Genomic DNA, 27,322 nt, shown 5'->3' with positions numbered 1-27,322 from the left:
AACGTTTGCTTGTTGCAATGAACTTGGTGTCCCCTGAATTGTGTGCAACGGCTCCTGAGCATGGAGGCCTGGAGACAGCGGAGGGCTATGTCCTACAAGTGAATGTGATGTACCCCACACCTGACAGCACACTGGGACTGGGACACTGTTTTCCTGTAAAGTGCCTGCCAGAGTGTAACCAGACAGCAGGTCAATCATGACTACCACTCTTGGCAACTTTACAGTCCCACGAAGAAAGTATGTTTTAATCAACACATCTTGGAATAAAATAAGTTCCACAATTGGATGTGTTAAAAAATATTCCTCTAGATGCAGTTAAATACCCTACCGTCATATTCCCTTCTTTCCAATATCTACAAAGTAAGAGTTACGTAACAAAGATCCTAGCACATCTTCCTGAGCAGGAGTGGAGACCATGCCTGCTTAGATGGTTCACTAAATCGAAGTCCTCATCTGGCCAAATAGCCACCAACTACAAATTAATCCATGTTGCCCTGGATTATGAGCAATCCTAATTTCCGCTAACAAAATGGCAGATTGAGGACCCCACCTTGTCCTGCAGCACGAATCAGAAAGCTCTAGATCAAGCAAACAGATTCCTCTCTTCAGCTCAAGAGGAGAGATAGGCACAGCCCAAGTGCTCAAAATATTGATGACTTCAATCACTGTGATAGGATTTATCACAATGATAAAACTATGAGGAACCAATGAACTTGGTTCCCAATGTTGCTAGGTGCAGGACAGCAGATCTGTGAGCACATATTGCGCATGCAGACGTCACTCGCCAGAACTGGAGAGGGAGCAAGTGATGGGAGTGTAAATTGACAGGGTGGTAGCTGTGGGTGAGCTGCTGCTCCATAACGCCCTGGCACTTTACATAATAATAGTGACCCAGTCCCAATATGCTACCAGATGTGGGGTGCATCAACTCACATGTAGGCCGCAGGCCTCAGCTTTATTCAGGTCTCCATCTTCAGGAGCCGCCGTACATAACTCAGGGGACAGGCAGCTCAATTCAACAAACAAAAGTTTACTGGACAGTTCAAGTTCATCAGATTGCAACATGCATTTTATTTATTTTTTTATTTTACTCACTTATATAGTGCCATTAATTCCACAGCACTTTACAGACACTATGGGCACTGTCCCCATTGGGGCTCACAATCTAAGTCCCCTATCTGTATGTCTTTGGAGTGTGGGAGGAAATGGAGAGAACATACAAACTCCTTGCAGATGTTGTCCTTAGTGGGATTTGAACCTAGGACCCCAGCGCTGCAAGGCTGCAGTGCTAACCACTGAGCCACAGTGCTGCCGCTAACCAAGGAGAAATGTTACCCCTTAGATATGGTCTGACGCCTCTCACCCAGCCAAACCTGAACTCACACTTTGCACTGACGAGGGGCAGTACTCCGAAACACTTTGGCTTGAATAGCCAAACTGTGCGGAATGCAGGAATAAAAAGTTCTGACATCACAGGTCATCCAAGTTAGATCCTCACTCCATTTCACATCATTCATGATGGTTAGAACGTGCTTACTGTCTCTCAAATAATCGGGTGATATCACTACCAATGGTTGTAACCTATCATCCAACCATGAACCCAATCTCTCCAGCAGTGATTTCCTGCTATATTCATTATAATTGTCTGTTTCTAGGTTGATATTATGTGACTTATATTTAGTGAGTTATATTCATAGAGTTTGTAATTATTTTGTCAACCTTCTATTTTTTATTTATTTATTTATTTTTTTTAAATAGAAACAGTCAGTTCATTTAGGGTTAAAACTGAGTTTTCTGAGACTCTGGACTCATGTGTAATTGAGCTTCGGAACAGGTGTTGTCGGTGAGCGGCTACTTTCTAAATATGCCTTAAAAGTTTTTCCATTTCAACATTATATTATGCTATGAGTAAGGATCTACGTATCTGAAACGTGTAAGCCTCTGTACGCTTTTATTTGCACTATGGTCTCATGTTTTAAATTTTTTCAAAATAAAGGCTATTTTTTAAGTCAATTTCACGAGTTGCCAGATAACTACCCTTTCATCACTGCACAATGTCGCCTAGGAAGGCTGCGGCGTACTTATTGTGAGGGGCTAGGATCCAGTCTATGGCTTTTTGGAAGGTACAGTAGCTGGGGCTCCCTGCAACCCAAAAGGCATTCTGGTGTATTAGAAGCAACCGTCAGGTTTAGAGAAGGCTGTCTTCTCCTTGGCACTTTCGGGCAGGAGGATTTGCCAGTACCCTTTCGTTAGGTCCAGGGTAGTGATGTAGTTGGCTAACCCTAGCCTCTCAATGAGTTAATCGACTAGGGTATTGGATAAGCATCAGATTTGTACACTTCATTTAGCTTCCTGTAATTGTTACAAAAACGCCATTCTCCATCAGGCTTTGGCACCAGGACAATGGGGCTGACCTGCTGCTCCTTGACTCCTCGACGACGCCCAGGCTCAACATTCTCCTCACCTCCTTTGAAAGCGGGCTTCAGGAATTCGATACGACTTTTGGTTCACCTGCGTTTCCATCAGGCAACTCCGAAAACAGGTCCCGGTTCCGCTGAAGCAGTTCTCGGCACTGTTTTTTCTGGGCCGGTGACAGCATCTGTGCCACTGTGACATCCTCGATCTTGGCTTCAGGATTGGCCCCCAGGTACGTAGCTTCCACCGGTTCCCTCTCTCGCCACGGTTAAGCAAGTTTATGTGGTACACCTCGTAAGGCTTTCTTCTCCCTGACTGGTGAACTTTGTAGTTGAAGTCACTCAGCCTTTTGACCACCTTGTATGGCCCCTGCCAATTGGACAGAAATTTACTGTTTCAGCCAATTGTAAACCCTTGCCTGGACCTATTGTGCTTGAAGGAGACTCTCTCTCCCAATAGACATCACCCTCATGATCCTGTCCTGCATCTGGGCCACCTATGCTTCCCAGGGCTCTTTTGCAACATCCAGAAGTCCCCGAGGGTGACAGCTGGAACAGTGAGAACCCCATAGAGGTCTGTGGAACTTCCCTAATAAAGAACAGCAGGTACGGGAGTAGGCAATTCCAGTCTCAGCCATCCTACTCCACAAACTTCTTAAGCATGGACAACAAGGTCTTATTGAACCTCTCCACAAGGCTGTCCGTCTGCGGATGGTACAAAAACGTTCTGAGTTGTGTAACCTGGAGACCCATGTATAACTCCCTCATCACTTTGGACATGAAAAGAGCTCCTTGGTCCATCAAAATCTCCTTTGGCAGGCCAGTCTGGGAAAAAATATGGACTAGCTCTCAGGCTATACTTCTGGCTGAGGAGTTTTTCAGTGGTACCGCCTACGGGTACCATGTTGCATAGTCAGTGACCACCAGCATATATTGGTCCCCTTTGGCAGACTTAACTAGGTGTCCGACAAGATCCATGGCAATCTGGTGAAATGGGACCTCTATGATGTATAACGGCACTAGGGAACTGCTAAACTGGGAAATGGGAGCAGTTAGCTGATAGGTAGTGCAGGACCGGGAATAATTAACAATCTCTCGATGACATCCAGGCCATAAGAACCTCTGAAGAACCCGCTCTTGGGTTTTGTCCACACCCTGATGCCCACCCAAGACATGACAATGGGTCAGGTCTAGTACCCTACACCTGTAGGGAACCGGTAGTAACAGCTGCTCTATTACTGCCCCCCTTAGTTTAGTGACCCGATATAGCAAATCCTCATTTGCCATGAAATATGGAAACCTGGTGTCGGCCTGCGGCTCTTGAGCAACTCTATTTATCACAGAAACATTGTCAAATGCCCCTTTTAACTTTAGATCCCCATTTGAGCTTTCCCCCCGAAATTCCCAAATTAGAAACCTCGGCCTCATAGGTCACCGTCTCATCCTCGTCGCCAGCAAGGACACACAGAGGGAACTCATCCACCTCCGGCTGCGATCGGGATACTTCATGGTAGAACCGGCTCCTGTCTGAGTCTTGGCACTCCCGCCTTTCACCGTGAGTACCAAAAAATGCTAAAGTCCCATCCTATTATCACTGTGTGTAGCAGGTCTTTAACTGCTCCAACCTGCTGGGACTCAGGCCACAGTTTGTTTCTATAGTCACAATGGCAACGGGGTAGTCCTTGGCATCCCCGTGGATACAGCGGACGCCCACAAGTTTTCCAGAGATCCACTGGTTGGGGAGTGTAGCCCTTGCCAGGGTCACCAAACTCTCTGAGCCCAAGATTCCAAACATGAGTACCCCATTAATTGTCATGTGACATGGCTGTGACCCCTCACTGGGCTGATAGTCCACCATGCAGGCTGGATAGGCATGATACAAACAGTGCCTTCCTGTGCTGTGCTGTCGTCCATCTGTTCGGTGGACATAGGACAATGGACGGGTATGTACCCAAGACCGTGACATCTCTGACAAAATTAAGTCCTTACCAGCGGCCTTTGGCAACCCCTTAGCGACTCCTTTGGACTTTGGACTCCCCACAGTTGTGGCTCTATTACCCTTCTTTTGAAAGTTGGTCTCCTTTTGGCTGGGGTACAGGGATGCAACCGCTCCCGGCTTTCTTAGGGACTTCTCAACCACATGGTACCTTTCTACTAGACCAACTTGGTCATCCGCATTTTGGGGGTCTCCCTGGGCAACCCAGATCTGCACCAACCTAGGAAGGGAGAGGACAAATCAGCCCATAACAATCCATCTGGGCTGGGGTGGAGGACTCTGGCTGCAACCTCTTCTGTACCAGATGTAGGAGGTCAAACATTTGAGAGCGAGGAGGTTTGTCACCGCAATACGCCCAGTGGTGGACCCTTTGAGCTCGGACAGACATAGTCACTCCTGAGCATGCTAATATCTCAGTTTCTAGTTTGACATACTCCTGTGCATCCTATAACGCCAGGTCACAATAAGCTTTTCGTGGTTTGCCAGTTAGATAGGGGGACAGCACCTCCTCCTCCTGCTCTGCTACCCTTTCAAACACAGTCAAAAATGCCTCAACATCAACTTCAAAGTCTTACATCATCATCAAAGTCTTACCACCTTCCGGATATATGGGGCGATTTCTCTGCAGCGGACATGCCCTGTCAGGAGTTCCATCTGCCGTGGCTGCTGTTGGCTCTGTTGTATCAGGAGTTTATTTGTTTCCTACTGGGCTTACTGCTGCTTCTGCAGGTGCTGCTGCTGGCTTTGGACCAGGTGCTTGTGAAGGGGAGGCTAGGGCCGGAACTGAGTTCTTTGACCAGAAAGCCCTCTTTTAAACAGAAATGAGAGTGGAGTGTACTGTGTGGTTGAGTTCATTATTTACTCACTTTTGCATCGTCCATGGGACCTGATCCAGCTACAAACAAGACAGGAGACCTTAGGTTCAGGTTAACAGGTTTAGCTTTACTGTGCAACTCTGTTACACATGGCTGCAGCATACAGATTAAGACAGAGTCTCTTTTTAGTTATGTTCCCTTGGTTCTGTGTCCTAACATTCCTTGTCCCTGTCCTAAGACCCACCATCTTCCTCTCACCCTGCGACCCAGCCGACATTTTCCTCTTCTGGAAGACAGAGGTCTGCTTTTCAGACCCTCTTCTGGACCATAGGTCCAAGACTGCCCCGGCGTCCAGATGGCGATTCAGACTTGTCCTCATTCTATTAAGAAACTCACACTGTCAGAACACTTTCCTTTCTGCTGTATCTGCTTCCTGTTTTCCTATTTGTTCAGCCTTCCTTCTCTCCCACTCTCTAACCTGGAAAAAGCTTTTCTATAAAAATGTATTAACCCCTCCCATACTGTGAGCTAATCCCACCTATTAACTATCTAGTGTACTATGTGTGTAAACTATGTCCCTATCTGCTGTATGGCTCACCTAGTGGACAAACCTCCCACATTCCCAGGGATGACCTTAAAGCAAAGCCTAAAGGAGAATGGAAATATAACACCGGCAATAGGGATAAAATATAACACACTTTTTATCACACAAAATAAAATATAGCACCGCATATCACAGGTAACAAAACATAACATGGCAAAACATTCTTAACCCTTTTGTTGCCTCGGCATCTTCTTCTGCCCACCACACTCCTTCACTTGATCAGCTCTTCCATTTTGTCTGGCTGCTGTTCTATCCTTACAGCCTCCTTCACCCAGGACATACCATTTATCCACAGCAATCACACTTGCTTACTGGAGATCTTGCCCGCACTTCTAGCACCAACTGTGGTAGATCGGCTCACTCGGCTCCTCACAAAGGTAGACACAGGAATGCTTTCTGTTTAAATCTTCCACTGGTTTATTAAAAATGTGCTGCATAAACCAGTGCAAAGTTCTGCACAATAAACAGGGCCTTTCTGGCATAACGGGAAAACAAAAGATAACATATAGCACAGTCTATATTGCTGCGGGAACCCGAACAAAACAACAGGTTCAGCTCTCTTTAACATGAACACCACTCTGGAGCTCTCATCTCAAGAGACGCCAAACCTTGAATGATTCAGAAGGCTGACTATTAACCTTCTACACCCCAGCCTGCTGTGGAGATATTTTGAACAGCCTCCCACCCACTCTTCAGGTATTCACAAAAAAACCTAGCCCTTAACAAGGCCAATTAACCCTTCTCAGCACTTAGTGTGCTGAAACATTTTCCCCAGGTTCATATCACTGAAGGTAACATTCTCAGTGATACATATTTCACCTCCAGTACTTTACCAGTGACCTTGTCACACACAATACACACTAAAAATATATTACACTATTCACATTTTAATGCACAGCACTGCGCGATTGGTGTCTTCAGGGGTAGGAAGTAGGAACACAATAGTACAATCCACCACTCTTACAGGGGGAAACATTACCAAAGTACTGTGACTTCATAGCACTATATGTCTCTCTTCTAGTAGATTATTGCATGTTAGAGGAGAGGAAAATGATTTACAACAAGCGATTCACTTTTTTTAAAAATTGAGATTACTGTTATTTGCTGGCTGACGATGATTGTGGGAAAAAAAAAATTGCTCTGACCCAGTACTCTAGGGGTTTCAGCTACCTGGAATGTTTCTGCCTAGTGAGGGGGCACTATTTACTTATTTCTCATAGCCCAAAAAAACAGTGCTGAGGAATAAAGCTTATTAAGACTGCCAGAAAAAGGCGCATCGGCGGTAATTAAGGGGTTGAGAATGTGTTGCTAGTTGGGGACTTTACTTACATAATAAAGCATCATTGGCTATAGAAAGTAACATAGCATCTAGATAACACCTATGAACTTCCTGTAACTTTTTAGGCATTTGCACTAAAGAATATAGAGTGAAATTACCCAGAGAAGCCTTTTTATAAATGTGGTATAAAATGCGGCTAATACATTTTGGGTTGTTTTACAGGTTTGTCTGCAGCAACATTCGGTGCTTGAAAATCTCCGGAGTTATTTTACTAATTACAATAGTATTGTTTTTGGCCTTACAACTTATGAAAAACAGCGAGTCAGAAAGGTGAGAGAACAATTCTTTCCAAGTGTCTTATACTAAAATAAATATCTATCACAAAGATAACAAAATCATTATATATAACATTTGTTCTTTTTAATTAGAAGGGCTTAGGGTGGTGTCACAGCGCAAAAACATTTAAGTCAAGGAAATAGCAATCGGTAATGTTGGAAAACATACGATAAAAACAAGTAACACAAAAGCACAAAACTTTACAATGTTAAGTAAACCACATGCAAAAAATATGATGCTTGAGTTTTATAATTAAATCTTATTTTGCAGCATGGAATGCAATTTCATGACTTTTTTATATATTGATTTATTTATTTTACGCACTTATATAGCGCATTAATCTCATAGTGCTTTACAGGTATCATCATCACTGTCCCCATTAGGGCTCACAATCTAAATTCTCTATCAGTATGTCTTTGCAGTGTGGAAAGAAACCCATGCAAACACAGGGAGAACATACAAACGCCTTGTCCTTGTTGGAATTTGAACCAAGGACCCCAGCGCTACAAGGCTAGAGGATATAAGGCTGTTATAGTTAAAAGTTCTTTTCACTGTTTATACCTACCAATCAACATGGCATTCTGGGTTACGTCTCTATGTCATGGGGATAACAGTGTATTAAAAAAATGGAAATTCTGTTCATATGCAACATGTGGTAGAAAGTTTTGGGAAACAAATTAAATGTTTTACACTGTGGAAAATAAGTATTTGATACACTGCCACTTTTGCAAGTTTTCCCACCTACAAAGAATGGAGAGGTCTAGGTCACTTCAACTGTGAGAGGCAAAATCTAAAAAAAATCCAGAAAATCACATTGCATTATTTTAACATGATTAATTTGCATTTTATTGCATGAAATAAGTATTTGATACAATAGAAAAACAAAACTTAACATTTGTATTTGGTACAGAAATCTTTGTTTGCAATTACAGAAGTCAGACATTTCCTGTAGTTCTTGACCAAGTTTGCACACACTGCAGCAGGGATTTTGGCCCACTCCTCCATACAGATCTTTTCCAGATCTTTCAGGTTTCAGGGCTGTCACTGGACAACATTGAATTTCAGCTCCCTCAAAAAATGTTCTATTGGGTTCAGGTCTGAAGACTGGCTAGGCCACTCCAGTACCTTGAAATGCTTCTTATGGAGCCACTCCTTAGTCTGAAGACTATGCAAGACAAACATAAGCTGTGGACATCCCAGATTGTTTAGAATTGGAACTACAGCTCTCCATCAGCACACATAGTGACATCAACTGCTCATTTGCTCTAGCAATCACAATGTAATAGTGAGGAAGTGTGTAACCTTCCCCTGGGACTGAAGTAGTTAGAATTACATATCCCCATAGTTAAGCACTCTCTGAACTACTATTAGGTCAAGTTACGGGGTTAATTTCAGTGGCGCAGTCAGTGGAGTAAGGGGGAAACGTAGTGATAGGGATAGACATTGGGCATGTCTAGCGGTTAGATATAATTCCTTGTGGGGCTGCAGTACTTTTTATTAGCCACAAGATGCCACTGCTGGGTACAGTTGTCAAGTTGTCAGTAAGAGGCGAGGCAGTTGCTAAGCAGATGGCTTAGTGGGTGGAGCCTCTGGGTGTGCTAAAAATAGCTGCAGCCATTATTTTGGAGTCAGTTGAAGCCCTGTCAGGGACGTGACAGGAACTCTTACGTATGGACACTCAGGGAAATTGGTTGCTAGGGTAGACGGGGGCTCTCTACCCTCAGACAGTGAATCTGTAGTGTGAATATCTCCTCATGCAGGAGTCCCATTAGCTGGCCGGAGAAACTCAACGGAGGTATTGAGGACCCGGGGCACTTCTAGTCTGCAGGTAGCAGAGGAAATTAGGACTTCAGGATAAGCCGTGAGGGAGATAAAGGATCTGGGCACACTGTCGATGGTGAGGAACCGTCTCTTAGGCTAAGGAATAGAAACAGAGAGATGCTTCACCTAAATAGGGCACCAGGGCTGCAGATGATTTTAGCACCTGCATGGGAGACAAGAATCTGTTGGGCCTTATCCAATCTACCAGACTGTAAATAGTGTAATTACTCCATTCCCCCAAGTGAAACCCCAGTCATGGTTAATAACTTTGTGTCCTCCGAAATTATTACTGCCCTGGTCCCAGAAGAGAAATGTCTGGAGACAGCCGCGACTGGATAGTGTGAATAAGTGAAGAATGTCACATGCACAGCCACACAACAGAGGGAGGACACGAATTGTCTGTAAGGTGCCATAGCGAGCAGGGGCCACAACTCGCCCATGACTACCTCGCTGGGGCGGCTTACAACAGAAAGCCTCAAATTCTCCTCCTTTTCTTTTTGTCACGCTCATCTTTCTGTCAGTCATGACAAACCCTCAAATGGTGCCTGGTCAATGTCTTCATGACTATCATCATTATCATCCACCACTACTGCTTTTCGAACTTTGAGTGTACATTCTCCTTCTTCTCCATTGCACTGGCAAATATCCATCCCTGATTTTGTGTCGAAACAAGTGTATGCTGCCAGAAATTTGCTGATTTGCCAAATAAACTCTCATCTGGTCAAGTTGCTGGAGGTGTAATGGCTGCCGTACCACCTTGTGAAGTTGTGGCACCCCAGGGGTCCGGTTGCCACAATGGCATTGCCTCCCTCACAAGGGGTGATGCCATGCCTGGAAGCAAGGAGGGGTCCCCTAATCAGGTTTACCAGCATACAACACTTTCCTGGCTCCAGACCAGAAAGGGGAGATCCTCCCCTTTAAACTGAAATCTGGAGGCGGGGTTAGTTAGAGTGAGTTGGAAGGAGTTGGAGACAGGAGAACGACGAGGAAGGACCTGGGGAAGGGAGCTGTGAACAAGCTTACCCCAGAGAGAAGCGCAAGGGAACCGGACACTGGAGTCCGTGGTTGTGGGGCACCGAAGGCCCAGCAGCTAAATCCGGAGGGCAGGAGACTGCAGGTCTCCTGGCCCCACCCGACGCCCAGCGGCTCAGCAGCATACAGGGCCCAGCACCGCCACAAGGGAGCAACACTTGAGGAAGGCCCGAGCAGCCTGCCATACGGGTGAGGAAAAGACGTTTTACTCAGGGACGAGGGCCACAGCATAGCTTCAAGAAGCAGGGCCAAAAAGAATAGCGCAGAGGGAAGGCCTACAACTCCACCTGGCGAGGTGGATCTCCAACTTGCTTCCAGGCAGCCCGGACCTCCACTACCAGCTAGTACCCGTGCCCCAGTCTGCTCTGACCAACCGCAAGTAAAGATAGAGGAAACCGCCATTAAGTTGTTGTCTGGTCATTACCTGCGCCCTCAGCCCTGAATTACACCGCACCAACAACATCTACCTGCACAATTGATCATATACTGCCCTGGAGCCTAGCTCTGCCTGTGGAGAGCTGAACCAACTCTGCTGCGTCCCCATCAGCTCCAGTGGATCTGCACCACAGCGGCTGCCCCATATAGCCGCACACCACAGGTGGCATTACGAACAATATCTCTAAAAACTTTATTCCCCTTTTACTTTTCCTTTAATTGACCGCCCTGGGTCACGGACTAGGTCACTGCCACCTTGATATTCCCAGCACCGACCGGGCCGGCTACCGAATACCCCACGGCCCAGGGAGCGCGTCAACTTGGCGTCACAAACAGGATTCGAAGCCCGGTATAATCGGGTACAGTGTGTCATAGACTTTGCTGAACTGTATCATCACGTCATTTGCCATCAGCGGAGGGGAAGCAGGAGGCCCCGATCCCGAACCGCCGGGTAAGCGATCCCTCTCACCTGCAAAGCAGCATACTGGTATGCCAGCAGAGACCCAGGACCTGGCTGAGGTTCACTAGGGGGAGGAAGATGCCCAACCTGGGAGAGGATCTAGCAACGGGCGCGGCCGCCGCCACAGCAATGCCTTTAGCCATGCCATATATACCGGGGGCGGCGTGGTTGCCCCAGTACTCAGGGGAGTCACACACCCTGAGAGAATTTGAGGAGAGACTGTGCAGTTTGTTCCAAGTGTACCCCCTGTCTGAGGAGAAAAAAGTCATCATTCTCATAGGCCAGCTAATCGGTGCGGCACAGAGAGAGATGAAGTCCTGGGCAGGCAGGGACAAAAGCACTGTTAAGGAAATACTGGCCCGGTTGAAGGATACCTTTGACAACCGCGCAGCAGAGATTAAAATGAAGTTCTACGGGTGCAAACAAAGGTTGCAGGACAGTGTACGGGACTATGCTCTAAACCTGCAGGAGGCGCTGCGGGCCATTAAACAGGTAGACCCCGACAGTGTGTGAGACGAGGACAGATTGCTAACTGAGCAGTTTATCGAGGGGCTCCTGTCTAACGCTCACCGGACACAGCTGCGAATAATGGCTCTGCAAAACCCTGATCTGGACTTTGCGCAATTTAAAGACCGAACCATCCGGGTGCTGCGAGAACCAAACCCAAGTGGCACTGCACCCCTCCGGCGCCCAGCTATCACATACCACCAGGAGGTGGCCATCTTTTCCCCGGCACCTGTGGAGGCTGACGTGCAGGTCCTAGATAATGTCCCCTCTGCAGACCTACGCCTTCAGGTCCAGGAGCTGACCAAAAGTGTGGCAACACTAACCAAAACCGTGCAGGCCATGCAAGTGTCTCCAAAGGAAAGAATACAGCTGGCATCCAGTCCAGATGATGTCCCGTGGCGACGACAGAGAAGAATTCCACCGACCAGAGGGAAAGACAGCGATTGCTAAGACCAGAACGGACAACCCATCTGCCGTCGCTGTCAAAAGGCGAGGCACCTCGCAAGATTCTGTGATTTAAACAAGCAACCCCTGGGGCAGAGGACCAACCCCCAGGAGTAAGACGACCAGGCCCACAAAGTTGGCGAGACAAGTACGTGGGAGGACGACCGGTCCTACCTGTGGCATCCCGATGAACGCGTTCCTGGACACTGGTTCCCAGGTGACAACAATGCCATATATCCTTTTCAAATGATACTGAACTGATTCAGACACCGGCACTGGTAGGCACCGACTCCACCCCTTTGCACCAAAAGCATGGGGTATACGGGGTGGTCCAAGAATATGAGCGAGTCTTTAGAAAACACCCACTAGACTTTGGCCAGGCAACATCATATCCCCACAGAAGACCATCCGCTCATTAAAGAGAGGTACCGGCCTGTACCCCCAGCTCACTATCAATGTGCCAAGGGAATGTTACGGGAGATGAAGGAGGCTGGGGTGATCAGAGATAGTTATAGCCCCTGGGCAGCTCCATTAGTCCTCTTTAGAAAGAAAGACGGTACAATGAGAATATGTGTGTTGATTATAGGCAGATTAACCGCATTACACATAAGGACGCCTACCCATTACCCTAGAATTGAGGAATCATTAGCTGCATTAAGATCCGCTAACTATTTCTCCACTTTGGATCTCACCAGTGGGTATTGGCAGGTTCCTGTGGCAGAGGCGAACAGAGAGAAGGCCGCGTTTACGACACCAATGGGCCTCTGAGAGTTCAACTGCATGCCTTTCGGGCTCAGCAACGCCCCGGGAACATTCCAGCGGTTAATGGAGTGTTGCCTAGGACACAAACATTTTGAAACCGTTCTGCTGTACGTAGACGACGTAATGGTCTACTCAAAGACATATGAAGACCACCTGGAGCACCTGGCCGAGGTGTTCGAAGCCCTATCTGATTTTGGCCTGAAAGTGAAGCCGTCCAAGTGCCACCTGTTGAACCCCAAGGTGCAGTACCTAGGTCATGTGGTAAGAGCCGAAGGTGTAGCACCAGACCCTGAAAAAGTCACCGTGATCATGGACTGGCCAAGACCCTCTACTATTAGAGAAGTGCGGCAGTTCCTCGGGCTAGTAGGCTACTACAGGAGATTCATCAAGGGTTTCACCAAGATAGCGGCACCCATGCAGGCCAGTCCAAGAAGGCCAAGAACCCGAATCCTAAGTTCAAGTGGAGTAAAACAGAAGAAGAATCCTTCACTCGACTGAAAGTGGCTCTTATGGGACACGAAGTCCTGGCCTACCCCGACGATGGCCAACCCTTTATACTCTATACGGATGCCAGCAACGTGGGATTGGGAGCAGTGCTGTCCCAGATACAGCAGGGCAGAGAGAGAGAGTGATTGCCTACGCCAGCAGGAAGCTTCGTCCCACGGAAAGGAACCCCGACAACTATAGTTCCTTTAAGTTGGAGTTTTTAGCCATAGTCTGGGCTGTAACAGAGCGCTTCAAACACTACCTGGCTTCAGCAAAGTTTACAATCGTCACAGACAATAATCCGCTGACCCACCTTGAAACGGCGAAGCTAGGTGTGCGGGAGCAGCGATGGATGGCCGGGCTGTCCAACTACAAGTTTACCATCAAGTATCAGGCGGGGCAAAAAAACGCTAATGCTGATGCGTTGTCCAGGATGCCCAACTTGCCAGATGGAGGAGAAGACCCGGAGGAGCTGAAGGAGATAGAGCTACCGGCTTTCCATCGTCACGGGGTGACCCAGTGCTCCCACTGTGTGAAGAACAAGCGCTCCACCAACAGAGAGGCCACGTTTAACCCATTGCCCCACCATGGATGGGCAGAGATGCAGGATAGCGACCCGGCTGTCCACGTAGTAAAGGAGTTGCTGACACAAGCTGACTCGCACCCTGGTCCAGATGCTCCACAGGAGACCCAACAGTGGTGGAAGGAGAAGGGCAAGCTGTTCATCTACGAGGGAAAGCTGTGTCGGAGAAGCATCAACTCCCGGACACACAAACTGGTCTGGCAGGTGGTAGTCCCGAGGCGGGATGTGCCAATGGTCTTAGAGGCATACCACGATGGAGCAGGACACTTTGGGTGGAAGAAGTTGGAAGTCCTGCTACGTGAGCGCTTCTACTGGGTTGGCATGAGGAAAGCAATCGAGAGATGGTGTCGAGAATGTGGTCCATGCAACCTGAGATGGAAAGACCGTGATAGCCCATAATCACTAAACAACCACTTGAACTGGTAGCCTTGGACCACGTGAAGCTAGCTCGAAGCCTGTCAGGCTATGTCTACGCTCTCACCATAGTAGACCACTACTCCCGGTTTCTGGTAGTAGTGCCAGTGAAGGACCAGATGGCTAAGACGGCAGCTAAAGCATTTCAACAACACTTTTTTGCCCGCACAGTTACCCTGAACGAGTGTTTACCGACCAAGGCCCAGCCTTTGAAGCAGAAGTGTTTCAAGAATTCTGTAACTTGTACGGCTGCAAGAAAATAAGGATGACGCCGTGTCATCCCCAGACCAACGGGTTGTGCGAGAAAATGAACCAGGTGGTAATAGACCTGTTGAAGATGTTGCCCCTTATAGAATGTAGCCTGTGGCCAGAGAAGTTACCAGATTTGGTGGTCCTATATAACCACATCCACCAACTGTACACTCACCTACTTGATGACAGCAAGACCTGGCAAGCTTTCATTGACTTAGACCTGAGAGTTTTAACACCTGAGACGACATCACCAGATGCAGATTGGGATACGGAGCGGCAGCAACAATACCGCAAGGTGCAAAAATGTGTAGAGAGAAGTTTGTCCCAGGCGAGACAGAGGCAGGAGAGAACTTATAATCAGCACGCACCTGCAGTTCCCTTATCACCTGGAGAACAGGTACTCAAAAGGAAAAGACGAGTTCACAAATTAGATGATCAGTGGTAGGTTGAGCCATACACCGTCTTACCTTCAAATTTCGACAACACCAAGGTATGCCTCATCAGTAAAGATGGAGGAGAGACTTCAGCGGCAGTCTCAAAAGTCCACGTGAAGATATGCCCTGATCAGTTGAGACACAAAGAGGAAGACCAAAACAGCACACATCAAAGCATTGATTCCAGAGTGGAAACAAGCTGGCTTCAGTGAACTAGTGTCACAGGTGTGTCAGAGGTGACAGATAGTGATGGGCGAGCACTAAAATGCTCGGGTGCTCGATGCTCGGGTCGAGCACATTGGAATACTCGGGTGCTCGACCCGAGCAACGAGCCCAATGTAAGTCTATGCAAAACTCGAGCATTTTTCAGGCGGCTCCCCCCGGTGGTCTGCAGAGGGCCTAAAAATTGCCCAAATCAATGGGAACAGTGCTCAAATGACATGGGAACAGCATGGGGAAGACCCCTGGAAGCATCTCTGACTCCCAGGTCACTTCTGTCAACAACGTTGTCAGAGGTATTACGCCACTTTTACGGACTCACAATAGAACATACAAAAATGAAACCAAAATTGATTTTCCTAGGAAATATGTTAAGGAACATCCTTTCCAGGGTAATGACTTGTATATAAAGCAAAATAAATAACCAAAAACAAAAATACTCCTCCACACCTTGGGCTATGTTCACACTTAGCGTTTTTGATGCGTTTTAGCACTTTTGCATTGCTTTCAACCGTGACAAATGCATTCACCAGGAAATGCCATTTTAACATTTTACAACCTTATGTGGCCATGTGGTGTGTGAGATATCATCATACACATCGTGTTTCGTTTATGAAGGAGGGACTCTGAAAATCACAAAGCCTATTTATAGGGCCATCAGACGGCCTTTACTATTCTTCAAGGGCCAGCAGTCGGCCCTCACTTAGAAAGCCATCAGCCGGCTTTGTTTTATTGTTCCCATTACTAAAGAGTGGGTCTCCTATACTGTTATTGCGTATGATGTGAGTGGCAGGGCTGCCCAAAATTTGGACGCACCACAATACCACTTTGAAAATTTGGAAGCACCCTAATACCCCTTTGAAGAGACTTAGAGGAGGGCCTCCTGAAAACAATGTTCCCATTATTAGGAAGTAGATCTCCCATTGTGTTTGCCTATGCAGTGAATGCAAGGGCTGCCAAAAATTGGGAGGCACTCCAATGCCCCTTGGAAGAGACGTGTAGGAGGGCCTAATTAAAAATGTTCCCATTAGAAAGGAGCGGGTCTCCTATACTTGTAATGTCTATGAACTAAGTGTATGGGCTGCCAAACATTTACCCCTGGGGGGGTATACATGAACATACTGTTGACATTTTTTTTTTTTACGGCATCATAAACACCCTTTAAAAAATTATGTGGGTGTTGCATCATGGACCACGGTCACCCTGGTGATATGGCGGTGGAGGATGAGGATGAGGAGAAGGAGGAGGGCAAGAGCAAAATCAGGAAGCGTATACCCATGTGTGGGTGTGAAGAGGTGCATGGGAATACACCTCCCAAAAAAAGACACTGGGTTTGAGTTTATGTTACGCTGCTATCATTCGGTGGTGTTGAAAAGTCTGACCCAATTCAGCCCTTGTTAATTTTTATAAGAGTCAGCCTGTCAGCATTTTCAGTTGAAACGCGGATGCGCTTATCAGTTATAATTTCACCAGTGGCTAAAAACCCGCTCTGATAAAACCCTGGCGGCAGGGCAGGCCAAGACCTCCAAGGCGTAGAGAGCCAGTTCATTCCATGTATCCAGCTTGCATACCCAATAATTATAAGGCACAGAGGAATCACGGAGGACGTTGGTACAGTCGGCAAGGTACTCCCTCAGCATCTTCCCAAACTTTGCACTCCTTGTAAGAGTACCCTGCACCTCAGGGCCTGTGCGATGGGAGGGGCTGAGAAAATTCTCCCAGAACTTTGACAGTGTTTCCCTGCCTCTGCTGGATTGAAGTTGTGTCTCTCTCGCATGTACTCCTTGGTTGTCCAACAAACTGTGGCCTCTGCCGCCAGCATTTTCAGATGGGATTTTTTTTTAATAGTTCCGCAACAAGGGCCTTTTGGTACTGCCCCATTTTTGTAGACCTGTCCGCCTCAGGAATAAGAGATATAAAGTTCTCCTTGTAGCGTGGGTCTAGAAGTGTCACCAACTAGTAATGACTGTCAGCCAAAATTTGGAGAACGTGAGGGTCATGGGAAAGGCAGCGTAACATAAACTCAGCCATGCGTGTCAGACTGCTAACAGGCAAGACTTCCGTGTCCTCACCAAGAAAATTGACTGATCATGCTCTCCTCGTCCTCCTCTCTGTCATCAGGCCATCCACGCTGAACAGATGGTATGACAGTTGTGCAGGTAGTACCGTCTATAGCGCAGGAAACCAGCTCCTGTTCTTCCTTCTCCTTCTCCTCTTCCTCATTGTCACCCAATTAACGTTGGGATGAGATGAGGCTGGGCTGTGTGTTATCACCCTGTATGGTTCCTTGCTCCATCTCATCGTGCTCCGCCTGCAATGCATCCTCTTTGATTGTGAGCAGAGAGCATTTCAGAAAGATAGAGCAGCGGGATAGTGACGCTAATTATGGCATGATCGCCGCTCACCATCTGGGTGGAGTCCTCAAAGTTTTGGAGGATGGTACATATGTCTGACATCCATGTCCACTCCTGAGGTCTTATGTGTGGAGTCTGAACTGAATACCAACGGCCTTGTTGATGCTGGTACTCAACAACTGCCGTCTCCTGCTCACAAATCCTTCCCAACATCTGCAATGTAGAGTTCCAACGCATGGGGACATCACACACCAGTCTGTGAGCTGCAAATGCTGCTGAAACACAGCAAAGGTGGCGGAAGCTGTAGGTGACTTTCTAAAATAAACACACAGGCGGCGTACTTTAACAAGCAGATCCGGCAGCTCCGGGTAGGATTTGAGAAACTGCTGAACCACGAGGTTAAGCACAGGCATGGTACGTGTGTGAGCTCACCTCGCCTCAGAGCTACCACCAGGTTCCAGCCATTGTCACACAAGACCATGCCTGGCTGTAGGCTCAGTGGTGCGAGCCACAGATCTGCCTGCTCTTTCAGAGCTGTCCACAACTCTTCAGCTTTGTGCGGTTTGTCACCTAAGCATATTAGCTTCAGCACAGCCTGTTGCCGCTTGGCCGAGGCAGTGCTGCAGTGCTTCCAGCTTCTGACTGATGTGGTCATTTCAGAGATGGAGGCTGAAGAGGAGGAGGAGGCTGAAGAGGATGAGGTGCAGGAGCTGTAGACTGTGGGGGCAACCCTGATTGACCTAGGGCCCGCAATTCTTGGCGTCGGGAGGACGTGTTCCGTCCCAAGGTTCGACTGGGTCCCGGCTTCCACTATGTTAACTCAGTGTGCTGTCAGCGAGATGTACCGTCCGTGCCCAAAAGCACTTGTCCACGTGTCCATGGTTAGGTGGACTTTCCAGGTAGCTGCGTTGTTGTGGGCTTGGCTAATATTTTGGGACACGTGCTTGTGTAATGCGGGGACGACACACCAGGAAAAATAGTGGCGGCTGGGACCGAATACCGAGGGATGGCCGCCGCCATCAGGTTGCAGAATGCTTCCGTCTCCATGAGCCTAAAAGGCAACATTTCGAGCGCAAGTAATCGGGAAATGTGGGAATTTAGTAGTGTGGCCTGTGGGGCATTGGCTGTGTATTTTCGCTTGCGTTCCAAGGACTGGGTTATGGACAACTGAACGCTAGCCTGGGACAAGGACATGGACATGCTTCCTGATGCTGCTACTTGAGAATCTGCAAAGACAGGTGTAGGGCAGGAGGCATCTTTGCAAGCACCATGGACAGGGGATTGAAGCAATGGTGCCACCCGCAGACACTGTTCCTGGACCCTGGGGTTCGGCCCACAAAGTCGGGTGCTTTGCTGCCATGTGCCTGATCATGCTGGTGTTGGTCAGGCTGCTAGTTTTGCCACCCCTGCTGATGCTGGCCTGGCAGGTGATGCAAATGGCCTTTTTGGGGTTATCGGCAGAGTCTTTAAAAAACAACCAGACTCGGGAAGACCTAACAGTTGTACTGGCAACTTCCTTTGTATTGGTGTTACGGGGAATGGTTGCCTGCCTTCTTTCTGTGGCCACCACACTGCTTCTTCATGCCTGTTGGGGTGCTCTGCCTCCCTCCCCCAGTGTGCTGCTCTCCTCGCTTTGCATGTCCTCCTGCCAGGTTGGGTCAATTACTATATCATCCACCACCTCGTCTTCCACTTCCGCACTCTGGTCCTCCTCCTGACTTTCTGGCAATTGTGTCTCATCATCTTCCACCTCTTGTGACACTTTCCCACCGTCGCCTTCGTGTGACCGTGGCTGCTCAAATATTTGGGCATCGCGACAAGTGATCTCCTCTTGCCCCGCCTCATGTGGACTGGGCGAGAGGCCCAAATCTATAAATGGAAAAGTGAACAGTTGTTCAGAGTGTCCAAGTGTGGGATCAGTTGTCTCCCGGCACTCAGCATGGTGGGAGGAACGTGGTTCAGGGTGAGGAATATGCGGTCCAGACTCAAAGCTACTGAGACTTGACCGTGTGGAAGACAAGGTGGTGGTGGCTGGAAGCATTATCTGCTATCCAACCAATAACCTTTTCACACTGCTCTGTGTTCAATAGTGGTGTTCAGTGGTCCCAAATTAATTGGGACAGGAAGGTCGAGCAAGAAGATGTGGGTGTTTGTTGTGGCACAATTTCAGCTTGCCCATGGCCTCGGCCTCTGCATGCACCATCACCATCACGTCCAGTTCCCTGTCCTTTGCCACGTGCCTTCCCCATTTTAAATGGAGGACGATATCTTCCACGCTCACTACAAATAACTGAATTTGGAGCGAACTTATATGTGATCCGTGTGATGGACAAACCACAGTTTTAAATACCTGACCTGTAGGTAACTATTTTGAACAGCAAACTGGTGCCAATTGCTTCACTGACACACTGACACACTGAAACAAATTTTTAATGGAGGCCAGAAATGGCAGTATTTTCTGAAAATGTATGTGATCCGTGTGACGGACCAGCCACAGTTTTAAATACCTGGCCTGTAAGTAACTATTTTGAACAGCAAACTTGTGTCAATTGCTTCACTGACACACTGAAACAAATTTTTAATTGAGGCCAGAAATGGCAGTATTTTCTTAAAACTTATATGTGATCCGTGCGATGGAGAAAACACAGTTTTAAATACCTGGCCTGTAAGTAATTATTTTGAACAGCAAACTGGTGTCAATTGCTTCACTGACACACTGAAACAAATTTTTAATGGAGGCTAGAAATGGCAGTATTTTCTGAAAACGTATATGTGATCCATGTGACGGAGAAAACACAGTTTTAAATACCTGGCCTGTAGGTAACTATTTTGAACAGCAAACTGGTGTCAATTGCTTTACTGACACACTGAAACAAATTTTTAATGGATGCCAGAAATGGCAGTATTTTCAGCGCAATTATATGTGATCCGTGTGACGGACAAACCACAGTTTTAAATAGCTGGATTTTTAGCGCTGTAATATGGAAAGGACCTGCCTGTATTCTGCAGGGCCAACAAGCAAATGACGCAGAACAACGGTGTCCTCTAGATTGCTTTTTAAGCAAATAATGAGGATTAAGATCCCCAAAAAAATTATTCCTTGCCCCTGAGACCTGTGCCTATTTCTAGATATATCTAACAGCAGCAGCAGACAAAACTGGAAAGGAGCCTCTTGTGCTATGTGCACTGCAGTCTGCTATATACCCTGCCTACCTGCCTATATACGCTGCCTGCCTAATATCTCTGCAGATGGATTAGTCCTCAGAAGGACTGGTTGTTGAGATGGATATGTGTCTCTAATATAGTTTGGTACACCTACACTAACTAGAAACAAGCAAATCTCTCCCTAGCTCAGCAGCACCTCTCCCTACACTGTCTGATTCCGGAGTGACTGTGATGAGCATGGCGGCGCTAGGTCTGATATTGACCCGATGACACTGTGCGGCCAGCCAATCACTGTTGTGCCACAACCAACATGGCTACGGCATTACAGTGAGTGGCAGGCAATCCCTGCATGTTCATTGGCTCTGTAAAGAGCGCCAAACATGAAGGAAGGAGACCCAAGCTTTCACCCAGCAACCCCGGAAATACTCGGCAAGCGCCGAGCATCTTGAGCAGTGAGATGCCCAGGTGAGCACCGAGCAGTAGCGAGCATGCTCGCTCAGCACTAGTGACAGACAGTCGTCCTGCAGTGGTTTGCAGGAGATCTCCACGTTTGGCAATGCAGACAGCTGCCTAGATAGGAGGATGTCTTTAGGACCCAGAGACTACCTCCCTCTGGCCTGGGTGTATATATACCTGATCTCTCCAGGTGAGCGTCGCTGGTTATACTCATTTCTACTTGGAACTTGGCTGAAGCAGCATCACGTCCTCTTTGGAGTCTTGAGGCCTTGTGCCCTGTTGGAGTTTCCTCTAAAGCTAACTTGTTATTCCCTTATGTTGTCTTCCCCTTTTGTCTTTAGAGTGCTAGCAGAGGTTGACTAGTGCTCATCTCCTTCCACCCCCAGCTATAGTCTTACGTCAGGGATAGTAGGGCGAGGCACGTGATCAGCGACAGCTGCAGAGTCTGTAAAGGGACGTCAGGGGGAGACAGGGTGAAAAAGTCCAGATTAGGAGGTCACCTCTTCCCCCTTTCCCTAGTGTCTGGGCCCCCTTTACCTTTCCCCTCTGTGTTGCACTCACACCTGGCGTGACTCTCTGTGTTGCACTCACACCTCGCGTGACAACTATGAATTGTTATGAATGACAATTGCCAGAAGGTTCTGGCTGCCTTACAATCAGAAAAAGCAACTCATGCTTCCTGCATGGCACATGACTTGAACTTCATTGTGCAACATTTCTTTCAGAAATGTAGCTGAGGAAGGTGGTGGCTATGGGCTGTAAAGCATCAGGTCACCTCTTGCCTACTGAAGCCCTTTGAAGTGGTGAAAATATGTGTTAATAGGGACAAGTCTTGAATCAGCTTTTCATATTTATCCAGGAAAAAATATTCACCAGAATGCAAGAGGGGATGGAAGAACAACAGCACGTGTTCATTGTAGCACTGTGTCTGTTACAGGACTATGCTAAATGCCTCAAGACTTTGAGGAAGAGAATGAGGAGCAGCAGCATGTGGATAGGGAAATAGCTTCATCCCATGCCTGTGTCAAGTCTGACAGTCCAAGTGAAAATGATGATGACGCTGACCATGATAACAGCAAAGCAATGGAAATGAACCAAGTGGGCCCTTAGTCGTGCTGGCCAGCATGGCCAACTGTAGGCTTGAATGCTTGTGCAATGACAGGCATATTATAACTAGTGTTGAGCGAGTATGTTCTATAAACCCTTTCGCCGAGTATGCTCGGGCCGAGCTCCGAGTATTTATAGCTGCTCGGTGATATGGTTGAATCGCTCCCGTGTGCATGATTTGCAACTGTTTGACAGCTTTATTACATGTGAGGAATGTCTATTTCTTACACATTCCTCACATGTAATAAAGCTGTCAAACAGTTGCAAATCATGCACACGGGAGCACTTCAACCTTATCACCGAGCAGCTGTAAATACTTGGAGCTAGGCCCGAGCATACTCGGACAGAACATACTCGCTCAACCCTAATGATAACCATAAAGGAAAGACATGACTTTTGTATAGTCCCATTTTTATACTGCTATAAAAGCAAAATAGGGGAATTTTTTACAGCTTCTGAAAAGGATTCCAAATTGCCTTGTTATCAGGATAAGCTGCGTTAACTACTCTACTAAGCTTTCACCAAGCAGATGCCTGCCATACATGTGGCGCCCCTGAGGGTTCGACCGCCACTTCTTCAATGGAGTGTGGTGTTCCTCCTCTGAGGTAAGGCCAGTGTGATAGTCGTGACCCAACCTTTTGCATCCAACACCACATTTCTCCACCAGAGGGAGTTAGTATGCACTAGGTGCTGCTCCCCTGGTTACAGGAAGACTGGGGAACCAAGAGTGAGGGGAACCAGTTAGTGGGTGAGGGTGGAGGACTTACAGGTTAGTTACACTTTAGATTTCATATTTAATAGAGAGCCATCTTGGCTCTTGGTTCTCTGACGGTTCTTGACTGGTGCCTGACAGTACACGGCTGTACTATGGCTGTACCCTGACTGGTGTCAGAACGTGATCTCCTACCCTGAAAGTGGATCCTGTGTGGGCCTGCAGGGGATGGAGACATGGCCCTAGTCCCTAGGCCTTGGGATGATGGGCAGGCGGGAGATAAGGACTATCTCAGCCCGGTCGAGGACCATGAGCAAGAAGGCCCGGGAGCTCTAGAGTGTGGCTCCATAGCAAATGGATCCCAGGCAGGATGCAGACGGAGCGGTGTACGCCACCGGTCCTCGCCATGCTGATATATTCAGAGGGACTCCGGCTGCAAGAGGGGTACCGGCCCCCGACACCCGACCTTGCTACTGTAAGTCCTGGACGGGAAAGGCCAGTTAGGCCCAGAGGATCCCACCGGGTATCGGACGGAGCGGAGCTGCCACCCGTACCCTTGTCCTGAGAGGAGCTCAGAGGGAGACCCGGCCTATTTGCACACACACGGACAGGAAAGGATTCGGTCTGTAGTTCAGGAACACTCTGCTGTAGGGTCGCGACTGAATGCTGGACTTACTCGGTGGTTGTCGGACCCCCGTCCCTGGTGACCGCAGGACTCCGCGGGGAGCAGGGAGTCGCCTTCCTTTGCCATCTAAGTGAGTAAAGCCTTGGAAGTTCACCCCTATGGCCTCCGGACTGTTATTCCTGCGCCACACCGCACGACGCGGCCTCCGTTCTTCCTCTACTACTGCCCCCCCTCTTCTTCCTGTCCCTCTGCCCCGAGGCCTTGCTCCGCCTGTGGGGAGCAGTGAGAACTTAGGCCGCCATGACACCAGGCCTCGGCGGACTGTAGCGGCCCTGGTGACCTTCACCAGGCACCACAGGTGGCGTAGTCATTAAATAAGCCACTCAACCCGGATGAGCCCACAACATCTTCCTTTTCATGTGATGGACCTGAGCACGGGTCGGGTCCGGGCCACGGCTGCACCCCATCTCTTCATCACAGGACCCAACGCCGAGTCCCCCCATCACCCAGGGTAAACTCAAAAGGGGCTCTTTCGAGAATGAGGACGTCACATATACATGATTGCCCAGCAGACCACTCTGTAATAACTGCAGATTCCTAATGTCTGTGCCAACATTAGAGATACAACAAGCATCCGGGGCTCCAGTATATTTGATATTATAGACTAGATGTTTTATCTACCTTTTTGATAACTTGATGCACTTCTGTAAACAGACACGCACCGCCTAAACAGGTAGGGTCAGTCACACCTAGACTATGACCTATCTGTGTCAGATACCCTGAGCCTGATCCCATGAAGTGGATGGATTCAACAGACTGGACCAGTGGCAAAAACTGGCCTACTTTGCTATGGGTGTACTGTTATATTCAGCCTCCAGTCTAATGTCAGATATCTCCAGGTTGCTCACTGCGTTTGATAGTGCTAGAGAGTGCTGAAGCTGGGAAATGTACTATCTTGAGGGTATACAAACATGAAAAAGCTCCCAAAATAGGGTTAATTTTTTAAAAGGTTTGTTGACAAGCCATTGATTCTTCCTTTTAAAAACAGCTAGCCTGTTCCTGCTCCCTAAAAAATGAAAAAGGTGTTTTTGTTAATTATTCTAATTTACTGAGATAATGACTTTTCATTGGCTGTAATCATCAACATTAACAGAAATAAACACTTGAAATAGATCACTCTGTTTGTAATAACTCTATATAATATATGGGTTTCACTTTTTGTATTGAAGAACTGAAATAAATTAACTTTTTGATGATATTCTAATTTAGTGAGAAGCACTTGTACATATCAGCTGTATGCATGCTATTACCACCCATCATGTGACAATGACGCGCCCCCTGGGCCGTGGGGTACTCCGTGACCCAGGGCGGTCAGTAAAAAGGGGGATATTTATAAGGGATTTAAAGTGTTCGTGACGCCACCTGTGGAATGCGGCTAAGTGGTGCCGCCACTGCTGAGCAGTCCTCTGGAGCTGGTGTTACGGCAGCAGGGGTGGTGTGGCTCTCCACAGGTAGAGCTAGCTCCAGGGCAGCATGTGGTGTAATGGATGGTGGTGCAGGGGAGAGACGGCAGGACAGTCCCGGAGGAAAGACGGACACTCACACGGGGGTAAGCTTCAGTACCTTTACTGGTGATGGTGCAGGCACAGTCCAGCGTACTCCGGACGAAGGGTGAACTTTTGGACTCTCCCCAGTAAGTGGGTATAGGGCCTCCTGATCCTTGGCTTTACTCGCTAAGCTTCTGACCTGCCTGGAGCTAGGCCTAGCTTGGTTACTGTCTCTCTTTGCACCTGCTGACCTGGTGGTAGGGCTTTTTCTTGGAGATCACGCTCCCTGGACGCTGGGGCCTCCGTGACTCCTAGCCCTGGTACTGTAGTCAGTGTTTGGCAAACCTGGGACCTGTAGTCCTCCAGGGGTTCTGGTGATTCCTACTGGGTGTAAAGGGTCCCTGTAGGCGCGGACCCGGTGTCCGGTATATATATCGGGGTGAGCCTGGTATGCTCCTCTGCCCCCTCGCTACTTCTTCCTTCTCCTCTTGCCTTCGGCCACTCAGTGCCCTCACCAGGCCTTCACACGTGCTGTAGGCCTCGGCTCGTCTAAGCACAGCAGCCAGCATGCTGCCTCTTCGCTGCTCTCTGAGCGTCAGCACGCTCTCTGACTGAGAGACTAACTGCTTGACTCTAACTGCACAACTCACTTCTGACTAACTAACTGAGCTGCCTGGCTCCACCCTCCCTATATATATCCCTGACGGGCTCCCTCTGCTGGTCTGAGGTGGTAGGGTGGAGGTGTGTGAATGTGTGAGGGCCTCTTGTGGAGAAGTCCATCCATGCACCCTTCTGGGTTCTGTGGCACCAATGCGCAGCAGGGCGCCACATCCCCCCTAGTAAAACTCAGTACTCCTGGACTGAAGCATTTTTTTCAAAACAGGTTTAAACAATAACATTTCTTCCCTTTATGGGAGGCACTTTTCTTGAACGTTACAGGTAACATTATAATACAATAATAACAATTATAAATAACATTAATTAAGTCACAGTAAATCCCGTAACCTGGTGTCCATTTCACCGATGAAGGAACATGAGGGACCCGCCTGAAAACCCTCAACGTAGGCCCTGGGCATGGCTACAGGGCATAGGTGATCCAAGTGCTGGACCACGTCTTCCGGCACGCCAAACGGGTTTTTGTTCCGTGGTCACTTAAGGGGCACTCCAGGGAGTGCAACTATGTACATGACAGTTTTTGGGCTGCTCACAGTCCTCAGCCACTGAGTCCTTTATATATACCCTTACGGGTAACTCAATGCAGTTAGAAGTGTCCGTGTCACATAAATTGTCCATTAGCAAGGCAAAATAAATCAATAAATAAACACATGAAATTATTACAAGAACATACCCTACGGGGAAACTATTTATACTGCCAGTGTTCCTCTGTTTACTCTCTATACCTGACAGGGGTCTGGCCTTTTGTGCTACGCGATGACCTACGTAGTACTGGAATGCGTGTAGTGTGGATGCTTGCGCTATTTTCCGCTCTATGTGTTGGTGGACTGCAAGACTGCCTTAACCTCTCTATGGGACAGGCAAGTACACTGGTTACTGGGCCTACTGGCTCTGCTTCTGCCGGTGATCCTTCTTCCGGGGATTCTTCCTGAGCAGGCTCTTCTGGGGCACTTACAGGTCTTACTTGCAGAGGAGGGTCTTCTGGCTGTTGGTAGAAGTGTAGCACAGGAATTATTACCGCTCCATCCAGTTGAGGCCAATCTGCCGGGAAATCTCCTAAGACAGTATGGAGTACTTCTCCTTTAGGCTCCTCCGGTACGGTGAGAGGCACTTCCTCCTGGGGCTTCAGCGGACTTGGGCACAACTTCAGATGGTCTCTGGATACTGTTGCAGTCTTTCTTCCTCCGTGTTTGCTAATTAGACAAATTTTCCTATTATCGAATCTGGAATTCAACACAGTGTAAGGTTCCCTTTCCCACTGGTCGTCAAGCTTGTGGCTTCTTCTCTTTCGTTTCAGCACAACTTCTCCAGCTGTCAAGGGTTCGGCTGGTGCACTCTTGTTGTACTGTGCTTCCTGCTTATCTCTCACCCTACTTAGACTGTCTTTG

General features: G+C 48.0%; 1 protein-coding gene across 4 annotated transcripts in view; it reads left to right on the top strand.

Annotated features, from left to right (window-relative positions):
- Positions 1-27,322, top strand: part of LOC141259003 (galactose-3-O-sulfotransferase 2-like) — a 229,512-nt gene that overhangs the window by 30,627 nt on the left and 171,563 nt on the right. For all 4 annotated transcript variants that reach the window (XM_073674375.1, XM_073674373.1, XM_073674372.1 and 1 more), the window contains one exon: positions 7,331-7,438. In XM_073674375.1, coding sequence (XP_073530476.1) covers positions 7,331-7,438 — 108 coding nt within the window. The remainder of the gene's footprint in view (positions 1-7,330; positions 7,439-27,322) is intronic.

Source organism: Phyllobates terribilis, unplaced genomic scaffold (genome assembly GCF_046119375.1).
Source record: "Phyllobates terribilis strain yellow unplaced genomic scaffold, ASM4611937v1 Scaffold_3__8_contigs__length_932513732, whole genome shotgun sequence".
NCBI lineage: Eukaryota > Metazoa > Chordata > Amphibia > Anura > Dendrobatidae > Phyllobates > Phyllobates terribilis.
This window is presented reverse-complemented; position numbering and strand designations above follow the sequence as displayed.